The 20,164-nt window shown below is 41.4% G+C and overlaps 1 protein-coding gene across 4 annotated transcripts in view; it reads right to left on the bottom strand.

The window, feature by feature from the left end:
- The window catches only part of LOC117825032 (protein furry homolog), a 50,864-nt gene extending 31,732 nt beyond the window's left edge, over positions 1-19,132 (bottom strand). Inside the window, exons 1-2 of one of the 4 annotated variants that reach the window (XM_034700620.1) lie at positions 19,003-19,132; positions 2,286-2,485 (exon numbers count right to left, since the gene is read on the bottom strand). In XM_034700620.1, the coding sequence (XP_034556511.1) occupies positions 2,286-2,405 (120 nt within the window). In that variant the 5' untranslated portion in view covers positions 2,406-2,485; positions 19,003-19,132. Of the gene's footprint in view, positions 1-2,285; positions 2,486-8,211; positions 8,516-12,365; positions 12,583-19,002 lie in introns of those variants that run through there. The other 3 variants (XM_034700617.1, XM_034700619.1, XM_034700618.1) reach the window with 3 other exon arrangements.
- Positions 19,133-20,164: the final 1,032 nt, after the last annotated feature.

The raw sequence follows: 20,164 nt of genomic DNA, 5'->3' as shown, positions 1-20,164 counted from the left end.
ACCAACACAAAGGGCTTGCACACTTTCCCTGTGGTAATTAACACTCCCCTGCAGACTAGGCCCATGACTAACAGCTTCCTATAAATCACAGCCTCTAAAACTGGGGAGTCCACGTCCACGGCAGCCACAAATAAGCCTCTAAATCAGTGTCTCAACTATCTTTGGGATCTGTTTCTTTTTCCTTGTCTGTTACACACGTTAAGGGCATGAATAGCATGTCTAATTATTTGCTTCAGATCCATTCATTCCTCATTTAGTTCTTTTCACTTCACAAAACCAAAAATGCTCCTGTTACAACTCATGTGACAGAAATACTACGAAAAAAATCTCTTGGTTTCTTTTCATGTTGCAACGTGTTGTTAACTCTGATGGGGAATAACAAAGGGTCAACTTTGTTGGTAAAAGCTACAGAGTTAGGGGCCATAAAGCTTAATGTTTGATTATTATTTCTGAGAGTATTTCTGAAGATTTTCTCAGTAAAATTGATCAGCTGGTTCGTTTTAGCTGACTTACAGCAGCATTTGTGAGACAGTAATGTGTCTCTGGCAGCAGGTGGTGAGTGGCTCTTCCCCGTTTGCCTGACTGTCTGTCAGCACAGTTATTTATGACAGCTGATGTTTGGCTTCAACCTCCTCTGGACCAGAAGGTGTTCAGAGTTTTGTTTGGCATCTTTTTTGAGTATATCATATTTTGCAGAAATGTGCAGCCTGAGGAGGATTTATTTACAATATGAAAACAAAAGATATGACAAAAGATAGAAAAGTTACTAGTTAGTACCAAGTGCATTCTATTAACTGTGTGAACGACCAGAACCTTTGACGTTCTAATGAATACTAAAGTCCGAAGTGTGTCCTTGGTTAAAAAAAAACAGGATTTGGCAGATACCTGAAAGTCTCAAACTATTCAGATGGAAGCGATGATTATTTTCACAACTTACTCATAAATCTGCAGATATTTTCTAGGTTCATCAATAAATCTTGCAAAAGAAGAATGAAAAGTAACCAAGAAATAGGCCGTCACATTTTCATGAGTCAAGCTGTCCTCTTGTTCTGTTCCAAAGGTCAAAGATGCACACTTTACAATCAAATAAAACGGCCACCAATCAATAAATGGGTGTAGCTTTAACAAGAACAAAAGAGTCACCTTTGTCATTTCTGTCATTTTTCAAGCTATATAAAACATAAGAGTACTCCTACCTCTTAGAGAGAAATTAAAAAAGCGTGCTGCTTTTCTTGGTCACATATTTGTTTATTCACCTACTTAGGGCTCGTGACTCTTAGTCAAACCTAAAATGACATTTGAAGACATCATTCTTGGCTTTTCTTTTGGTAGGTGTTGTGTCCTCCATTTCCCAACACTTCAATAAAAAGAAATGATTGAGTGCTTAACACATTTCTAAACAGGAGATCGATCAAAATTAAAGTGAACTGTGGCTAAAATATGCACATTATGATGCTTAAAGAGTCAAATGATTGTTCATATAAATACCAGTGGCTCTTGCAAGTATTTTGCTAATGATCTCTCACATAAAAACAGTGTTTAGTTGAGGCTATTTGCCCTGTTTCACATGTGTAAGTCATTTGAGGTTCACCAAAGAGAGACTTCCCTGCTGAGCTACTCAGATGGATTCATTGATTGAACTTTCCAGGCCCAACAAGGTGAAAACACTTCCAAAGACACTGATACATGCAGGAGTTTTATGAATATATCATACATATATCATCAATGAATGAGGACATTTCTGTGCTGCTCCTTTTTGAAATCTTCATTACATGTTCCATTACAAAGCATTTCAAATTACTTTAACTTGTACTTGAGTATTTGCCAAATGTTGTATTGGCAAAGAATCTAAATCCTCCCTCTTCAACTGTGTGTAATTCATTCCTTTCAAACCACCTATTGTGGGCCTGTCTGCAGACTTCCTGTCTGACCTCGTTATGGTGGTTCACAACCTGTGGGTCAGGACACCCACAAGGGGTCACAGGATGACTGACAGGCAGCAAACAAGACACAAATTCTGCTACAGAAAACTGTGATATTTCGGGGGGATGTTTCTGTAGCTTTTTGTTTCACTTTTTCTCTACAATGTCATGAAGTTCTGTCAGATGCTAGAATATTTCAGTTGAGCAGTCTTTAACAAAAATAATTAAGCTCTGATTCAACAGCAACAACAATGGTTTGACCTCAGTTTCCTTCAACATCACCGACATCAGGGAAAACCTGCCAATGTTCACTGATGTATGAAAACAAGAAACCCTCCAGCCAGTCACTCTCTGCAGACTCACCAGCGGCTCGGCCATGATGATACGGATCTTGCGCTCTGAGATGGTGGTGAAGTTGGCGAAGAGGCTCTTGAGGACGTACTCGCCCGGCTTGCTTTCCGGGTCGATGCTGATGGGCATCATGGCTGGGGGACCCTTCTCTCCTTGGGGACAGCAGACCGGAGGGAGGGGTGGTTTACTGTATCCGTTCCCAACGGGTGAGGCTGTGGAAACAACCCAGAAAGAATATGACGTTAGATGGTTTTGTTAAGCCAAACATTGCTAATTCAAGCACAAATGAGTGGGACAGGATCAGCCACAAAGAGAGATCAGCAGACAGAGTTTTACTGAGAAGTTTCCAAACATGGACATAAAGTTCCTGACATTTTGAACATTCCTAAGGGAGACCGTCCAGAGGGCACCGGCCTGCCCTGACTCTGCTCCTTCTTTCCTACTGCTACAGTGAACACAGCACATATGGAAATCAAAGCTCCATGGCCAGCAGCTGGTGTTTTCATTTCGTACCAAAGATGTCATTGCCCTTTGAGGGAAGCAAAAATCTTATGCATGTGACCGTCCTGCAGCCGGGGTTATGCTGCGGTGCACGTTTAATTGCAGATTCGCTCAGGCCATGAAACCCTGCAAACTAACACACAAGTTAAAATGTACCTTGGTGTCACAGTCTGCTGCGTCTAGACACAAAAGTGCCAAATATAGTAAAAGAACTGCATGGAAACAGCTCATTACATCCATGAGATAACTCCTCGCTGTCCACCTCACAGGCCGCCATAAATCTGATGTGTAAAATATTCAGAGGTTTTGGGCCGCACAGAAAAGACTTACTGCCTCACAACAAGAACCACATTTTCTCAGCTGCTGCTTTCTGTGTGAGTGAAAGTCCAATGTGTGTGTAATAAATAAATGTGACTGGACAGAAAGTACAGCAGCAGCAGTACAGCCTGCAGTGTGTTAGGAGCACACTGCACCTTTACTACGTCACAACTCAAAACAAGGGATATCTGCTCCTGTAGTAAACATCGTGTTGTATCTGATGTTTAGTTTATGGTTCAAAACTGAACACACATTTTTCTAAAAATGTCAACAGTACATAAAACACTGAGAGTTTCCCCTGAGTTGACAATGTGAGAAGTTGTTGTTGTTTTGAAGGAGAGTATTTATGCTCTTGAACCAACTGAATTCTTCATAAGTTTAAGTTTTTGTTTCCCATTCAGCAGAAGTACAGTAGACCTGTATGTAATGTTTAAACACAACCCATGAGGCAGATCTAATAAGCCTTGTAATTTCAGTGATTCATGTTCATGCAGTCAAGTTGTGACAAGACAAAAACTTATTGCATGTATTTAGCAGAGGAATCAGATAACCAGTAATTAAATTTAATGACCTCTGCAGTCTGCCAAAAGACAAATCAGAAGCAGAAACCATCAGTTTCCTTGCAGATCAAAGGTTGAGAGGATAAAAGTAGCTCTAATGAATTGCCTTAACTGCTTTGCAAAAAACGATTACGCATGTGCAGGTGCAGGTGCTTTCAGGAGACTGCAAACAAATGCACACAAAGTCAAACTGATTGATTTCAAACATCAGCACATGTCTGAAGGCAGAGCAGGAACAAGCAGGATGTTGATTTCTCATCAGTGGCTGTGCAGCTCTGAGAAAGATGCATAAAACAACTGGATAAACACAACAGCTCTAGTAAACATTTCTTCTTCTTCTTCAGATCTTTTTGGGACACACACACGGTTTGGATGTGTGTCAAACAACACCCAGCACGTGTGGGGGATCGCGTGCTGTTTTCGGAACATGCTCCCCTCACTCATGGCCACTCCGCACCTACCCAGGCCTTTGATGAAGCTGATGACGCTGGCCTTACTCCAGCACACGGCCGTCCCGTCCATAGTGGGGAAGGAGGATGTGGTGTCCAGGGTTGTCCTGAATTAAAAAACCAAATCCTTGCTAGTAAAATCCACAAACGTCCATGTCGTGTGTGTCAGAGGGCTCTGTCCTGCTGGGCACAGTTTCCATGGCACACAAGAGAGCCAACAGCAAGTGTGCTTTAAAAAGTGGGAGTAGTGTTTGGTATGGGAGCTCTCTCTCTCTCTCTTTCTCTCTCTCTCTTTTTCTCTGAGCAGCTTCTGCTATGGCTTCCTCTCGCCTTGTGACCAAGCGGTGCCTTCCAAGAGTGAAGGTCAGGCAGGAATTTTTAGCTGAGGCACAGCGCAGTGACGAGGGCCTACATGCTATGGTGGCATAGTTATGTGTCTATATTTATCCTGGGGTACACACACCATACTGACGGAGCAGCCCTCCCCTTTCCTCCACCTCTGGGATCCTGCCACAAAAAGCAACAACCACCGGAGTGTAAACACTATTCCTGATCAGGGAATTCTCCCTTTCAGGAAAGTTTCTCTTTGAATTAAAGACTTTATCAGCACTTCTGAAAGTTTTCACTCAGTTAAAGAAAGTCTGGATGGAACCACTGCTAATTAAACCAACAATTTCAAGGCACAACATGCTTGATTTACTAAAATCCATGTATCATTATACATAATTTATCCCATGTTTATGATTTAAATTGGAGATGGGAGGAAGAGAAAGCAACCAGTGTCCAGTTCAGCCCTTTCTGTCTCTCTGTACGAAGCCTCAGACGCGACATGTGACTCTGCAAACAAGGAGCTCGGACACGGCGTGCATTACATCATCGCTGTGCTGGAAACACCCTGAGCATGGTGGTGCTCCCAAGAGGACAATGCAAACAGGCTAACAAGTGTCTCTCTGGGGCACATATACATACACACACACTTAGGAAGAATGCAGCTCCCTTTATGCATCCACAGAGACTGTCCCGCTGAGTAAACAACCACTTTAGCAGCCGTTTGTGAACAGAGTGGGAGGATATTTAGATACCACTGACCTCCTTCCCTGGACCAGAAATTCCAGTGTCAACATGGACCTTTGGGAGAACTTCATACAGCTACAGTGAGAAACTCTGACTCTGCACTTTTGGCACAAGTAGCAGGCATGCAAGCTTTGAAACTGCAAATCATTACCTATATTACCTCTTCTCCAGCACTGTACAGCGTTCATATTTTACACTTCCTGGATGGGAATAAAAAGGCACTGTTCTAAGGTGCTTAGCTAAAGGTGGCTGCCTGCGTCATGAGTAGTATGGGGGGAAAGTCTGTTGGCAGGTTTTTCGATCATAAAGTTAGGGTCACAGAAAAAAAACAGGGCCCCTGTTAACAACGTGTGCCATACTAGATGCATGACTCTGTTAACGATTCAATTATACTGACTGTATTTCCATATGAAAAGGAGACCAGTACGTCACCAGAGCCTATATTTCAAATCTGACTTCATTTGTTTGAACAAATTCCAGTGAAACGTCCACAATACCTGCTGCAAACCTCTAAGAAGCAGGAGTTGATGCTGAGCTATTTTCTGTGGAAATATTTATCAAAAGAGGAAGCAGCAGCTGGAGCTAATGGAGCAATAACATCTAAATACTTTCACATTATCAGAAGTTCACAAGTTAAGAGTCTAAGAAAGGGAGGGAACTATAAGAGACCTCTGTGAGACGCAAACTCAAAATTTCAACTGGAAATAGTCTTTTAAAGCAGACTAACATCATGCTTCAGGACATCAAGTGTCTGTTTAACCCTGCTGTTATGTTCGTTTCTCTGGGACAGCAATAATGTTCCTGGGTCAATTTGACCCGGGGCATATTCAATTATCCGAATGCGTCAGAACCCAAAAAAATCCCAATAATTAACTCAAGATTTGAACTCAATTTTAACACAAGATTTAGTCCATTGGTGTTCTCTAATTCTCAGATCATGGTTCAATGAGGGTAACTCACTTGTTTTTCATTTAAATTAATGTTAAAACTTTTTTTAATGTACATTGGAAAGCCCTAAATATAAATACAATAGTTTTACATGACATAGATTTTTGTTTATTTTATTTTGCATTTTGATTTTTTTTTTTTTTTTATGAAGTGATGTTGATAAATTAACACGACACCTCTTCTGTCACATGCTGCCCAGATTTCTATAATGCATTTAGCTGGTTTGGAAGGCATATATTACCTAAAATAGACTTTAAAAAGGGTCAATTTGACCCGCAACATAACAAGAGGGTTAAATGTCTGTCTCCCTTTTCTACTGAAGCAGGAGATATTTAGATAGGTACTAATTCTGCAATATTGTCCTATAAACACTAAATCTCATAAATAGAGAATTAATATGCACTCAGTTGCATACTGGAGAATGCTTTTAAACATGGTCACTTGAACAAAACAAGTACACAATGTGCACAACTTGATTCTATAACACTCAATAAATGGTTAGTGAACCGGATAACATATTTGACTTCTGATCTGGAGGGCATCACTGTGCTCGGCTCACTGCAGCTCATCTCCTTTTCTGATTGGCTGATGCTGGACCAGCCTTCGGGCTTGTTAGAACACCAGGCCTGACGCTGCAGCTGCACAATGCCAGTGCTGTGCTGCTGGTTGTCAGTGTTTTATTAGTGCTGAACACACTGACTTATGAGGCACCGGGGTCTAAAAGGGCCTTGACTTTGTTTACATTCTGTGTACACAGTAACGAATGCAGGGCAGGGAAACACATACTGATGTTTCCAGGCACTAACAAGCACATTTTGAGTTCTTATAGATTCATAAGTAATGAGATGAATCAGTCATTTCTTATATGATTCCCCAGTAAGGGATCAATAAAAGGACATCTATCTTCCTTCTTATATCAGCATCAAGCATCTCTGGAATCCTGGTGCCGTTAGATTTGATTCACTACACTGTCTCTGTTGCCATCTTATGATTCATTACATAACAGCTGTTAAAAAAGGGAGCAGAGAGATGAGATTGGAAGAACATTTTTCTAAATGAAAATGTTAAATTTATATCTGTGGGTCAGTGCTGCTGATACAGTACAAAGACTGCCTGTGATTTATCAGCAAAGTGACCCACTGTGGGGATTATGCAACATCATCAGGAGATGGCTCAATGTTGAGTGTGTATACAGGGACAGCATGTCCTGCGGTGTCTCTTTACATTCTGATTCAGGAGATACACATACTAGCACTGCTTGCCTGATGTGAAATAGCTCTAGTTGGTAAATTTTAATTAGCTATGTATACTGCATGTGTTTCACTGGCTGAGGTTCTACTTCCTGGCTTGGCTGTAGCCTAGTTTTCTTCATGTCTGTTTGTTTTTCTTCCAAAAAGAATCCATATTTATTATCCACATCTTATATCTATCATGAAACAGAATTATGCAGATATAAGATGCAGAAGGGCCTCCTTTCCTTCCACATGGGCCGGATGGACGTCTGTGAAGCTGAGAGCTCTGGACAGAATATGCAACCGAGCTGAACCTCCACTAATCCTATTACTGTGTCCTTGCACTTAATAAGAGCTATTCAGCGTCTGTCAGGGACTCTCAGACCAAAGCAAAATCAGGATGGACTTTAAAGTGAAGCAGCACAAAAGAGATGCTGAATCATCAACAGCAGAACTTAAAAACACATAGGGTAATCTGAGTAATAGTAACCCGCAGTGCTGCGTGATGAGAAACTTCTTCTTAGTTGATAGCTCCTGCGAAATACTCATAGTTATGTCTCTGCTGTTGCTAGGAAACAACTGAAAAACCTTGAGAAAGCGTGGTGTTCTGTTGCTAAAAGTATGATTTTCCAAGTTTGCAGCATCTGCCATTCTGTGCAATGATACCAACCCTATCTGCATAAGGCAACAACAGGACAGAGAGGCTCCAAAGTCAGGCTCCCAGAGGACCTGCAGCTTCAGTCAGTCAGCTGAGCATAGACAGCACAGTAACAACAACAACAACAACAACAACAACAACAACAACAACAACAACAACAACAACAACAACAACAGCAAGAGACAAACTGCTACTCACTGCCACTCCATGATTTCAGCAAGGATTTGATGCTGATCTCAAAGAAGCCTGAGTCCTGCTGGCTGGTCATGGCTGCAGCTTCCTGTTGAGTGTCCCCCCCTCTAGTTGATCTCTCGAGGTACAGCTTCCGTCCACAAGCAGCAGCAGCAGCAGCCGAGCAAGGACCAGCAGGTAATGCGTGCCTGCTGTCACCTCTCTGTGACGCACAATGCTGTGCTGACAAGACACTGAGAAAACACACCAGTACTGCTTTACCCCTCCTCTTGTGTCCCGTCCCTGGCTATCAGCCCTCTCTCTCTCTCTCTCACTCTCCCACTCTCTCACTCTGCTTACATCTCTCCCTCTCTCTCTCTCTCTCTCTCTAGCTGTGGCAGGCAGTGGGCGGCAAAGCAAGCTCCCTTTAAATAACTGCGCGGAGGCTGAGAGTGCAGGAAGCAATCCTCTTAGCGGAGCACAGTTAATAATAACTACTGTTTGTCTGTGTGCGGGCCGGGCTTGATAACGAGGACAGTGCAGGGCTTGTGAGTCTTTCAGAGAGACAGGGAGCATCTCACAGGTCACCATCAGTGACGGAGGAAAGGGAGGAGGACTGGGGAAAAACTGACACATTACAGAGAACATCTGGGACAGCAGCAGAGGGAAGATGACACTGAAGTGATCAGCAGGCAGACGGGATTAACTACACACAGGGGATCTGCATGAGCAGGGGCTGACTGTTGGCTTTTAACCTTTTTACTTCTTAACCACAGCCGTCTTTAAACAGTTACATCATACGTCCATTATTTGATAAATCTGGGTTTAAAAAATAAAATAAAAAAGGAAACATTTTGCTATAAATTGCAGTAAAACTGGCTAAAAATGAAACCTTAAAACGACTCTTTTTAAATGAATTCAGAGGAATCATTCCCCTGCTGCTCTCCCTGAATAAGCATCAACTGAATCCAATATTAACAATATTTTTCAAAGTAAAAAGCAGATGCATGTCATCAACCATATGGCCTTTAAAATACATTCTCCACTCCCTCTTCCTCTTCCGCCTTTCAGCACTCTCAGTATAATCCCATCACAACTCTGTCTGTCCATCAAGCGACAGCCACTTGACCTTCATTATGTAACGCACTCTGTGATGGAGAAGCCATCGCTGCATGCTGCAGTGTGTGTGCAGTGTAAACAGACATCCAGGAGCTCAGGTGGCCTGACTAAACCCGGGACATTGAGAACTGAACTGTGGGGCCTGTATGGTTTGAGCTCTGTGACATAGTATACAGTATGTTTGTGTGTATTCCTCGCCCTCCCTCCTTCCCACAGCACAGACTTTGTTTTGATTTTGGCACTGCTGAATAAACCACCTCGCACAAAAGCGCTCTTGTGACTTGTGTGGACATTTTACAAGGGTGGTGTTTTCAACTTGTTGCTCTTAATGACACACACACACACACACACACAAAACACAAACACACACAAAACACAAACACACACACACACACACACACACACACACACACACACACACACACACACACACACACACACAAAAAAAAATGTGTCACTTCAGTGATGCCATAACAGCTCAATACCCCAAGAGACACAACATCAGAGAGCTGCTTTCTTTGATAATTATGTGAGGAAAATGACTGCTGAGCATGTTTGCACTCTGAATTATGCTAAAAAATATCAGATATATAAATGAGACCTTCATAAGAGGTTTAAAGCACAAACTCTAAACCTCACACCGGCTCTCTCTGTAGGTTACCATCTCTCTGATAATGAGCACATTTATTGGCAGGATGAAAAAAAGTGACAGTTCTGCAAAGACACTCTGTTCTCTGATGTGATGAGATCATGTAAGGAAAGAAATCATTCACCAGTTGCCATGTTTACAGACTTGGTGTGTTTCAGCTCCACACATACAGTCTATTAAACAACACATATTATGATGGGAAAGGAAAACACAACACTGAATAAGGGATGACCTGGACTAATATCGCCACAGCAAACAATGAATAAGGAGATGCAGAGATGAACTCAAACTGGATTCTTTAAACCAGGGGTGTCAAACATACGGCCTGTGGGCCAAAACCGTCCCGCCAGAGGTTCCAATCCGGCCTGTGGACGACTTCCCAAAGTGAAAAATGACAGAGAAGTTTTTCAATAAAAGTAACTGCTTTCATAACAAAATTCGTAAACTTTATAGAGCACTTCAAGATCCAATCAACACTAAAGTTTTCATATATGTCAAGGAGTGGTGGATCCACCTTTATCGTGCGCATGCTTACCATACATGTGCGTACGTCATAGGTGCGCTCCATCACTACTAGCACTAGCACTAAACCTCTGTATGCAACACTCCAGCACGCAAACTATGCTGGAGCAGGGGAGTCCATAATACAGTTTCAAATACATACAACTTTACCTTCTTCATTATTATAATCTCTGTTCTTTGGCTTTTAACATTACCCTCTGTGTGTCAGGTGACTGGGAATATCATATTTGTCTGCACTGAGACTCATCAAGGCGAAAAATACAACAGCTGTTTTTCTAAAAAGATAGTTCATGAAATGTGAACATTTTCAGAATTTACTTGTATCTTTTTTGCACTAAAACAAAGGGAAACATTTAGAGTTGTTCTTCTCTATAGGTTATTATGTTGTGATTTTACTGGTCTGGCCCACTTGAGATCAAACTGGGCTGTATGTGGCCCCTGAACTGAAATGAGTTTGACACCCCTGCTTTTAAACAGTGAACACACACACAAGTTACTTCCATGACTTCTGCATCAGTTATAATCTGGTCAGCCTGACATGCCATGTCCAGTAAGAGGCCCTCTGAGGGGCAAACAGTTATGTAATGCCCTCGATGAATAAATGTAGCTTTTTATTTTTTTCCAACATGGCTGCTAACAAGGAGGAAATAAAAGCATTGCATGGCAACAAGGAGAGTGATTGTTAGTAAACATGGACATGGTTATAATGCAAAACAAAACTGAGCTACAGTAACAACAACATGCACTTTCACTGTTTTGTGTTTGCACTGAATGAAGCCCCTATTCACTCATGGAACCAGCAGTAAACAGTAAATATAAAGGGCTGACTCCAGGGCTAAGTTTTCAGTTCTCTTCTGTACTGATGTCAATTTGAGAATTGAGAAGAGGTAACACCTTTTGTAATGGATCTGTCTCTTAGAGATATATAATGTATCTATGCAAGAAAGCCATGAAGCAGTTTGCTTTTTACAGATATCCAGAAAAGACACCAAAATGTTTGTATGCAGCCACAACCTAACGCCACCCTAAAGGTGTTTAAATTTTTTGTGTTGCACAACATCTTTTCACGATGTCTCTGAACTTGTCTGCTGCCAAATATTTAAAACGTAAAGCTCTGACAGGTTTCTGGCACGCTCAGCAGAATCGTTGTTGCGCCTTCAGAAGGAAACAACTTTACTCATACACTTATAATGAACAGGTTTCAAAGACTGCTCACTTACAGCGTCAACATTACTCACAGTCGCTCTCAAAGCAACATGTGGAAAGGACAAACAGATCAGAAAAAAGCGGCGCTGACATAACACAAACATTTCACTTAATTAGGCTTGAGGTGGGCGCAGGCTCGGACACATTAAGCACTTATTAAAAGCATTATCAGGCTCTGATGAAGGTCAGGAATGTGAGGTATGCCTGTCCAGTTCAGCTCAGCCATCTTTGTGGTTATCAGACTCAAACACTTGACTCCCTCTTACTCTAACTCCTTGCCCCTGGTGCCCCAAGTTTCTCCATATCCTTTTCTCTTCATGCAGACACATCCTGGTCTTTAGTGAACGTTTTAATGCCTTGACTCAACTCTTGGAAGATATAAATGATACAGAATTCTTGGAAAGTGAAATCAGATACTTGTTTGTGACAAAGAGCTCGACTAAGCAATACCAAAAACTGTGAGATGTACTCACTCCTGCTGTCTGACTCTATTATTAACCAGCCAATAGATTCCTCCGTTACTATGACAAATTCAGTACGGATGTGAGGCATTTCACTAAGTGATGGTAGTAGTGGCAAACACTGACTCTGCAACACATTTTTTCTCAGAAAATCACTCTCTCCCAGACTGAAAACAGAATTGTTGAGGTGATTAGCACAGCTTCTGCATGAAAGCAGCACCTACTTTCCAGAATGGTGGGCCTCTTCTTGTGGCGCATCTTTTTAAACTTCCCTCTGAAGTCCCTGGGAGGGAATGGATCCAGAGGTAAGCTGGCAATGCGCCCCAGGACATCGTCATCCAGTCCCTCAGAGCAGTCCGTCTCGCTCTTATCCCTGAGTCTCACAACGCTCTCCTCTGCAGACATGTTAGATGGCAGGGAGCCCGCAGCTACATCTGTCATTCTTCCAAAGGAGGCATCTGAAGCTGTGCCAGGTCTTCTCCCTCTTGTTTTAATGTAGTGTTTAGTTTTTCTTTTTCTTTTCCGTCCTTAGAAAACTTTCTCTCTCTCGAGCAGAGATGCAGCCGGAGCTGTCAGCCTCTCATGCGTTTTAACCTCTGCACTTGTCAGGGCAGTTGAGCAAGTTACAGTCACATTCATGAATTGGGCAGGTATTGGATTACTTGGACAGTCCCTCCTCTTTTCAGCGAGAAGGCAAGAGGCAGAGAAGAGAGGGGCAAAGTCATAACTACAGAGGGAGGGAGGGAGGGGGGATGAGGGGCCGCTCTGACAGCTACAACATCCCCGCCCACTCTATGCCCACGAGGCATTCCTGAATAAATATCCTGTATTAGTCCTGGAGTCTGCACATCAGAGTTTAAACAGACACCTTACCTCTGCAAGCCTTAATGAGACGCAGGGTCACTTCTTAAATATTCATGTAGTCATTAGCAGCATGAATGAGAGTATTTTAAGGACTCCTGATGAACACATCCTCCAAATGTATGCCTCCGAGTCCTCCTGTTCCATCAGTTCCTGCACTTTCCCAGAACTTTCTTCTCCAGTTCTCTGTAGTCTCCTCTCTCCCTCTACACTATGTCCTCACGTTGTCTCCTCTCTCCCTCAACACTATGTCCTCACGTTGTCTCCTCTCTCCCTCCACATTATGTCCTCACGTTGTCTGGCGTCATTGAGAAAAGGTGTGAAACCAATAAATAAGAACGACCCAAGGGAAACTTTCACACATCTTGCAGCTTCTACACTCTATTCAGTATTTTTTCAGCCCCTCTAACGAACACAGACTGGACACACCTACCTCATGAACCAGTTTTTCCTACTCTGACCTACATCAGCAATACAAACAGCCTTGTGTATGTACGTGAAGAAGTGAAGGCGTTTTCTGTTTTTTAAAGAAACCACGCTCCAAAGCGGAACAATCAGCCTATACACTCTTTTTTTCCGACCACATGAATGTGTTTTCTTTAAAGATTTGTGTCACAGAACAGAAAAATGTGACCAAAACATTACACCTAAATGCGACTAGCTTCATGGGTACTCGAACACATGGATGAGACATTCGTCAAACAGAATAGCTTCACAAGAGGAGCCCCGGGGAAGTCGTTTTTCTTCAGTGTAACAAGTCCAGCAGTAATTTCACTTTTCATCCACCTGTCAGAGAAAAAGGTAGCCTAAAGAAAACAGTTTCACAGGAATGCTTCTGCAGCAAGCATACATGAGACGACTGAGTGCACGCAGCATGTTTTACTACTGCTGCAGAGTAAATTACAATTATCACCAAGCCTGGTCCTGACCTACTTGAAAACATCCTTCAGGAGCAGAATCATCGTGTTTTCATAATAAACAACCTGCAGAGCGAGGGGATGTCTTCACAACATCTACAGGCTCTGGTCAGAGTGTAAGGTCATGATACCAAGAAAGGACATCAAGAGGGAAAAACATTTAAGATCACTCAAACTATTCACATAATGTATTTGTTTCCACAATGACACAAAAACAAATCTGTATGTTTTGGAGTCACACCTTCCAATCTTCAGCCACTCACTTTATCAGGATTATTACATTCTTTTTTTTTTTACCCTTTATTTAATTTAAATATTTAATACTTAACATTCATATTTCAGCTTCTTCATTCTCTGAAAAGTTCGTCCACTCTCACAGGCTCCATGAGGTATTTTATTTATTTTTATTTTATAGCTTCCTGATGATTTTTGTTCCTCTGCATGTTCATGTTTCACAACAATACTAAACTCTGGGACAATTAATCTGGATTCATAGATTTTAAGCACCTGAGTCAGGCAGTACTGAGATGTTATGTCTTACTATAAATGACATGAATTAGCAGAAAAAAATTGTAGTCACAGTGCGCCCCCTGGTGTTCATTATAAACAATGACAACTCCACTTAATTGTATCTGGCAAAGTGCATGTGTATAACAGTTAGTTTTTTATTAACTGAATTAGTGACCTTCATCAGAATGAAAATAGTCAAGATCTGTCACTATAAAGCAGTAAATATAAGTTTCACTGTTCTTATTGTCTCTGTACCACAGATAGCTTCTGGAGTTTTCTGTATCTAATTAACTCTACTGCAGGATTTGGATATGTCTCACCCACACAACAATAAACAAGGGTTTTCACTTTTTATCAGGCCGTGGTGGCAAGTGTGTTAGTCTATGCTGCAGTCTGCTGGGGAAGCAGTATAAAACACAAGGATGCGAGGCGACTGGACAAACTAGTGAAAAGAGCTGGCACTGTGGTTAGAACCAGGTTGGACTCACTGGGGGACTGTGGTGGAGAGATGCACACAGAAGAAGCTAGAGGTCATTCTAAATTACTCAGATCGTCCACTTCACAACTTCTTTGTGGACCAGAAAAACAGAAGCAGTGGACAGCTCATCTACAGAAAATCATTCCTCCCTGCAGCCATTAGGCTTCATAATTCTCTAGCCAATGGGAGATGGGCTGACAGACACCTGAATTACTTGTTTTATGTGATTTTTATAATTTTATCTGCCAGACACGTGAATTTCCCTTCAGGGATTAATAAAATAAAGTACATTCTAATTATTAGTATTTACTTTTTAAACTATAATTCCAGATGTTTCAGTTTTAACCTCAAGAAGCTCATTTAATTATGGCCATATGAAAAACATTACAATCAATGTAGTCCATGGAGAATGTGACACAAGTATAAAGAATACAAATGTAGCATACAACTAGACCCTCAACTATATAAACTCCAATATACACTGTACAAGGAAGATGAATCAACTAGAGAACACCTGTAATCAAGATTGCAAAAACACTGAAGACACATGTATGACACAAAAATGAGTCTTTATCAGCTTGTTGTTGTCTGAATTAACTTTTGACAAGTTTGAAAGAAAGTGAACTGATGTCAAGTTGGCATAAGTTGTGAAATTTGTTTTGTCACATGTTTAAATGTGGAGCAGATCAGGACAGCCCGGCCTCAGAAACGAGGTTGGAGTCAGCCCGGCTGCTGAAACCAACACCCTCAAGCAGAGACAGAAGGCTGTTTCCATGGTGAGACACATTTAGATTCACACAGGCCGAGCAGAACATGATGAATAATAGATATCAGGCCCTAATGTTGGCACTAACCAGCTCAAGGTTAATTCCAGGGATGCTGGTGGTGGACTCTTGAATAGCGTAATCTTACAACAAGTAGACAAACACAGTGCACTGTGGGAACTGACTAGTGTTACATAACACACTTTAAAAGTGAGAGAATATCTGTGTCCCAACATGCAGCTGAAGTGCAATTCACTTAACTGTTTTCTCCAGACACAGACAAGAAGAGGAAACTCTGTCAGACTGCTGTTTAAACATTTACAAACCTCTTGGATACAAAGTGGAAGGACTTCATATTAAACTACTGCACTGCCTACAAAGCTGTTACAACAACTTTTACAGGTGGGACATGTCACAGCTTCTACTAAGTTCACCCATACGCTCATTTTATGAGTTAAAAAAAACACCAGAAAGTGAGAATCCACAGGGAATCATTACTCAAAAGGGTCACCTGTTCTCCACACTGTTCTGACTCTGGGTCACACACAAGAACCATTCAAGGGGCTGCAAACAGATGAGCACCTGCACCTGTTCCCTGATCAACCTATAGAGGGAGGGGCTTCACGCTGAACACATGCAGCCCCTGTGGCCTCTGAAAGAAGCAGCCAGGTGAGGTGAACAGAGGACATATCCAGTTACAGGAGGGTGATTATGTTCTTCTTTTTAACAAGCATCAATAGAACTGCTAAAGAACTCACTTTTGAGGAGAAACAGAAAATGCCACTTTACACTCCTGGTTTATTTGTATGTGTTTGCCTAAAGTCAGAATAGTATGAATACAAACTTTAATGTTCATTATTGATTCAGTGTTTGCAAAAAAAAAGCTTGGGGGTTGTCTGACTCACTCAAACGGGAGCGTAGATATCAAAAAAGACAAGATGTAGCCTCCATTACATGAACCGCCTGCAGCCATGCGAAAACTCTCCAGTGAGAGAGGGATGGAAATCTTGCTAACTTTTCCTCCATCCTCCTCTCCACGATCCAAGTGCCAGAATCTCTTGGATGTGGTTCAACTTAAAACTGTCTTTACTTTTCATGCCACTGGTTGGCTTGAGTTTTGTATTGATTATCCTTCACGGTAAGTTAGGGAGACTGAACAGGAAGAGCTGCCTCAGGCTTTTAAAATACATTTTGACTGATGTTATAGTTTTATAGATGTCAGTGTTGACAGCAGAGCTACAGTTTTGTTTTTTGACAGAATTTTAAATGAGAGATGATTTGTGTACAGAGATTTAATATCACTCGAATGATGTCAAGTTGATTCAAGTCAATATTATCTTAGGAGTTCCTGCTCCTGCTCAAACAATTTTGTTGTTTTTCAGAAGTACATCAAATAACATGACAGTGAACCAAATCAGTGTGCAGAAGGAAGAAGGAAAATCCTTATATTTACACATCTGCAAGTTTAGTCCCTTCACAAATATGGCATTCTTGTGATAATGGACCAGAAAAGACAGTTCTCTAAACACTGACAGAGTAATCCAATACATGCTATTTCTAGCACTGCACATTTATTTCTGCTAATCTAAAAAGCTGGGTTGGTCTTGTAAGTATAAAAAGGTCTGTATCAAGTCCTGTGGCTGAAGACAATAACAGCTATATTCACTTAACTCTTCAAACTGCAACCTCTGTTGAATGTTGACCTCCTGCTTGATCTGCAAAGTCAAAGAACAGTGGAGTAATTTATTTTTTTAGCCCTGGACTGCATTATTTTTATTATTATCTTAATCGTTATTATTGTAATCATTGCTTTAACATTTATTTATCTTATTCAATTATGTATTTATCTATTTATTCAATGTATTCATCTGCTCGTGTTAATGCTACCTTGTTTTTAACTTTTTTTTCCACTATTACTTATTTTATTAATGTTACTGTATTGATTTTATTTTATTTTTAAGTATTTTATTTATAATCATGCCTTTTATAATTTTACCATTGCTCTTGTTTTCTGTCTCTCTGTTATTCTGTGGAGCACTTTGGGCTGCATGTTATTATGTATGAAAGGTGCTATATAAATAAAGTTGAGTTGAGAGTGTCATCATTAGCTTCAATTGAATGTGGACTTTTGTAAAAGATGGTCCAACGACAGAAATAAGAAAACCAAGCACCATCCAAACATTTATTGAGGGTGTACTGTCAATAGGATGGAGTTTGCCCCAGCATGCATCAGGCTAGAGAAAACGTAATGACCTGAGCAACACATATACTCTCTATAACCTTCTGGATGACTATAATCCTAAGAAACTGCATACAGGGAACGTCACCTACAGCTCAACCTGTCCAAGACTGAGCTTATTATCATTCCAGCCAGTCCAACTGTGGACCCACAGATCAATATCCAGTTTGGATCTCAAAACCTCATGCCCACTAAGTCTGCCTGGAATCTGGGTGTCATGATCGATGACCAGCTAACCTTCAGGGTTCATGGTACCTCGATTGCTCGGTCCTGCCGTTTTGCCCTCTATAACATCAAGAGGATCAGACCCTACCTGACAGAACACGCAACACAGCTATCGCTTTGGATAAAAGCGTCTGCTCAATGACATTGTAACATTGTAACATTGTTTCATTGTAACATTGTAATACTGTAACATTGTTTCATTGTAACATTGTGTCATTGTTTCATTGTAACATTGTAACATTGTTTCATTGCAGCATTGTAACATTGTTTCATTGTAACATTGTAACATCCTTCAAGGAATTGCAGCAAAAAGTGCATTTTCAGGCCATTAACCATGTTAGTAGACGGTAAAGAGAAGCTTTCTAGTAATGTACAACTACAGGTGGGATCAACAAACACCTCAAACACAACCTACATTGCTCATTTATTACTTTAAGAAACATTAAAATAAAGAAGCTAAGCCAAGTTTAATCAGTCCAATATAACAGCTACGCACTTTGAAGGTTTGCAGGCTCTTCAATGTAACTTTCAGTTTAAGACACTCAGGTGGACTTTGGAGCTAAATGCGATAAGATGGACGGAAGTTGATTCTTCTTAAGGTATTTTTCCCTCGCATTTTTGTGACCTGAAACTCTTAATCCTGTGTTTTACACACAAAAACAAGAGTTTAGTGCAAGACTCGACATTACAGCATTTAAAGTGACCAGGCTTTGATGTCGCCGCTATGAAAGCCTCATGTTGCTACAAACACACAGCGAGGAAAAGAAGAGTTTGCTCACAGTTTTTCTGTGTGTTTGAAAACACACATTACATTCTGCGTCGAAAGATAAACACTTTGGTAGCCTTATTTTGATAAATGATAAATACCTTGATAAACTGCAGGTGGGATAGTTTTGCTTACTCCATCTTCCACTCGTTCAACTTTAAGCCTGAGGCGACACACTTGTTCACATGGACTCCTCTCCCTCTATCCCTCTCTCCCTCCATCAGCTCCACACACACAGGCTCCTCCCCCCTGATGCCACCCTGCTTCTCTGCTCCTCAGGTCCTCCTAAATAATGAAACACATGCAATGCTTGGCTTTCTTCCTTTACAGGGGAACGTATTGACTCAAAGCCATTTCAGGGTGCTTTTCAATACACTTTGAGGTTATCTGTTTGTATTCACAATATTTTAAAGGTTGAAAGGAAAAAGCCTACCCCCCAAATAAACTCATGAAAAATAAAGATTAAATCTAGAATTTGAGCATCATGCAGGGAGTTCATTTTTGTGTCAAGGCACACACTGCCATTCAGAATCTAAGGTTTTTGTTTTCTAAGTTGTATTTTTTGGGCTTTTACACCTTGAATCATAGGGGAGAGGACAGTGGATGGTGTGAGAGGGTGGGGGAGAGTGTGGGGATGGCATGCGGGAGGGAGGCCGAGGGCCGGATTCGAACCCCAGCCAACCACTTCAAAGGCGCGCAACATGATCATTAGGACAAATGCCCGCCCACAACATTTAAAGATAATTGCCGTACTATCCACACTGACTCATGACATGGACACAACAACACTTGTCACACAGTTTTGCAATTAGCAATCCAAGCTTTATTTCCCCCGCTGCTTGGCCAGAGAAAACATTGCTTTTTATGTGGATGAGGTGCTGTGGCCAGACCGAAACAGAACAGAGGATGCAGCTTAGTTTTTTTTGTTTGTTTGTTTGTTTGTTTTTACTGTAACTATATACAGTAAATTCTTCTGTTGTTTTGTTTCTAAAACTTCCATGCCAACTTCAATATCCATGCGAGCGTTTATTCTGGACCTAGTCCGCCATTAGTCTATCCAAACAAAACTGTAGGTAGTCATTTGATGAGTTATTCTCAACCTCGTTTGCTAAAAACCGTAACTCGCCAGCAACTGTTTGCACAAAACCCTCCATTTGAAACTCAGCTGGCTAAGTTGTTACCAGGGGTGCATCTCGCTCAGCTGGAAATGAAGCTTTCAGCAGAGCGTCTGCCCCCTGGTGGCTGGCTGCAGTATAGGTCAAA

Source organism: Notolabrus celidotus, chromosome 14 (assembly GCF_009762535.1).
Source record: "Notolabrus celidotus isolate fNotCel1 chromosome 14, fNotCel1.pri, whole genome shotgun sequence".
Lineage (NCBI taxonomy): Eukaryota > Metazoa > Chordata > Actinopteri > Labriformes > Labridae > Notolabrus > Notolabrus celidotus.
This window is presented reverse-complemented; position numbering and strand designations above follow the sequence as displayed.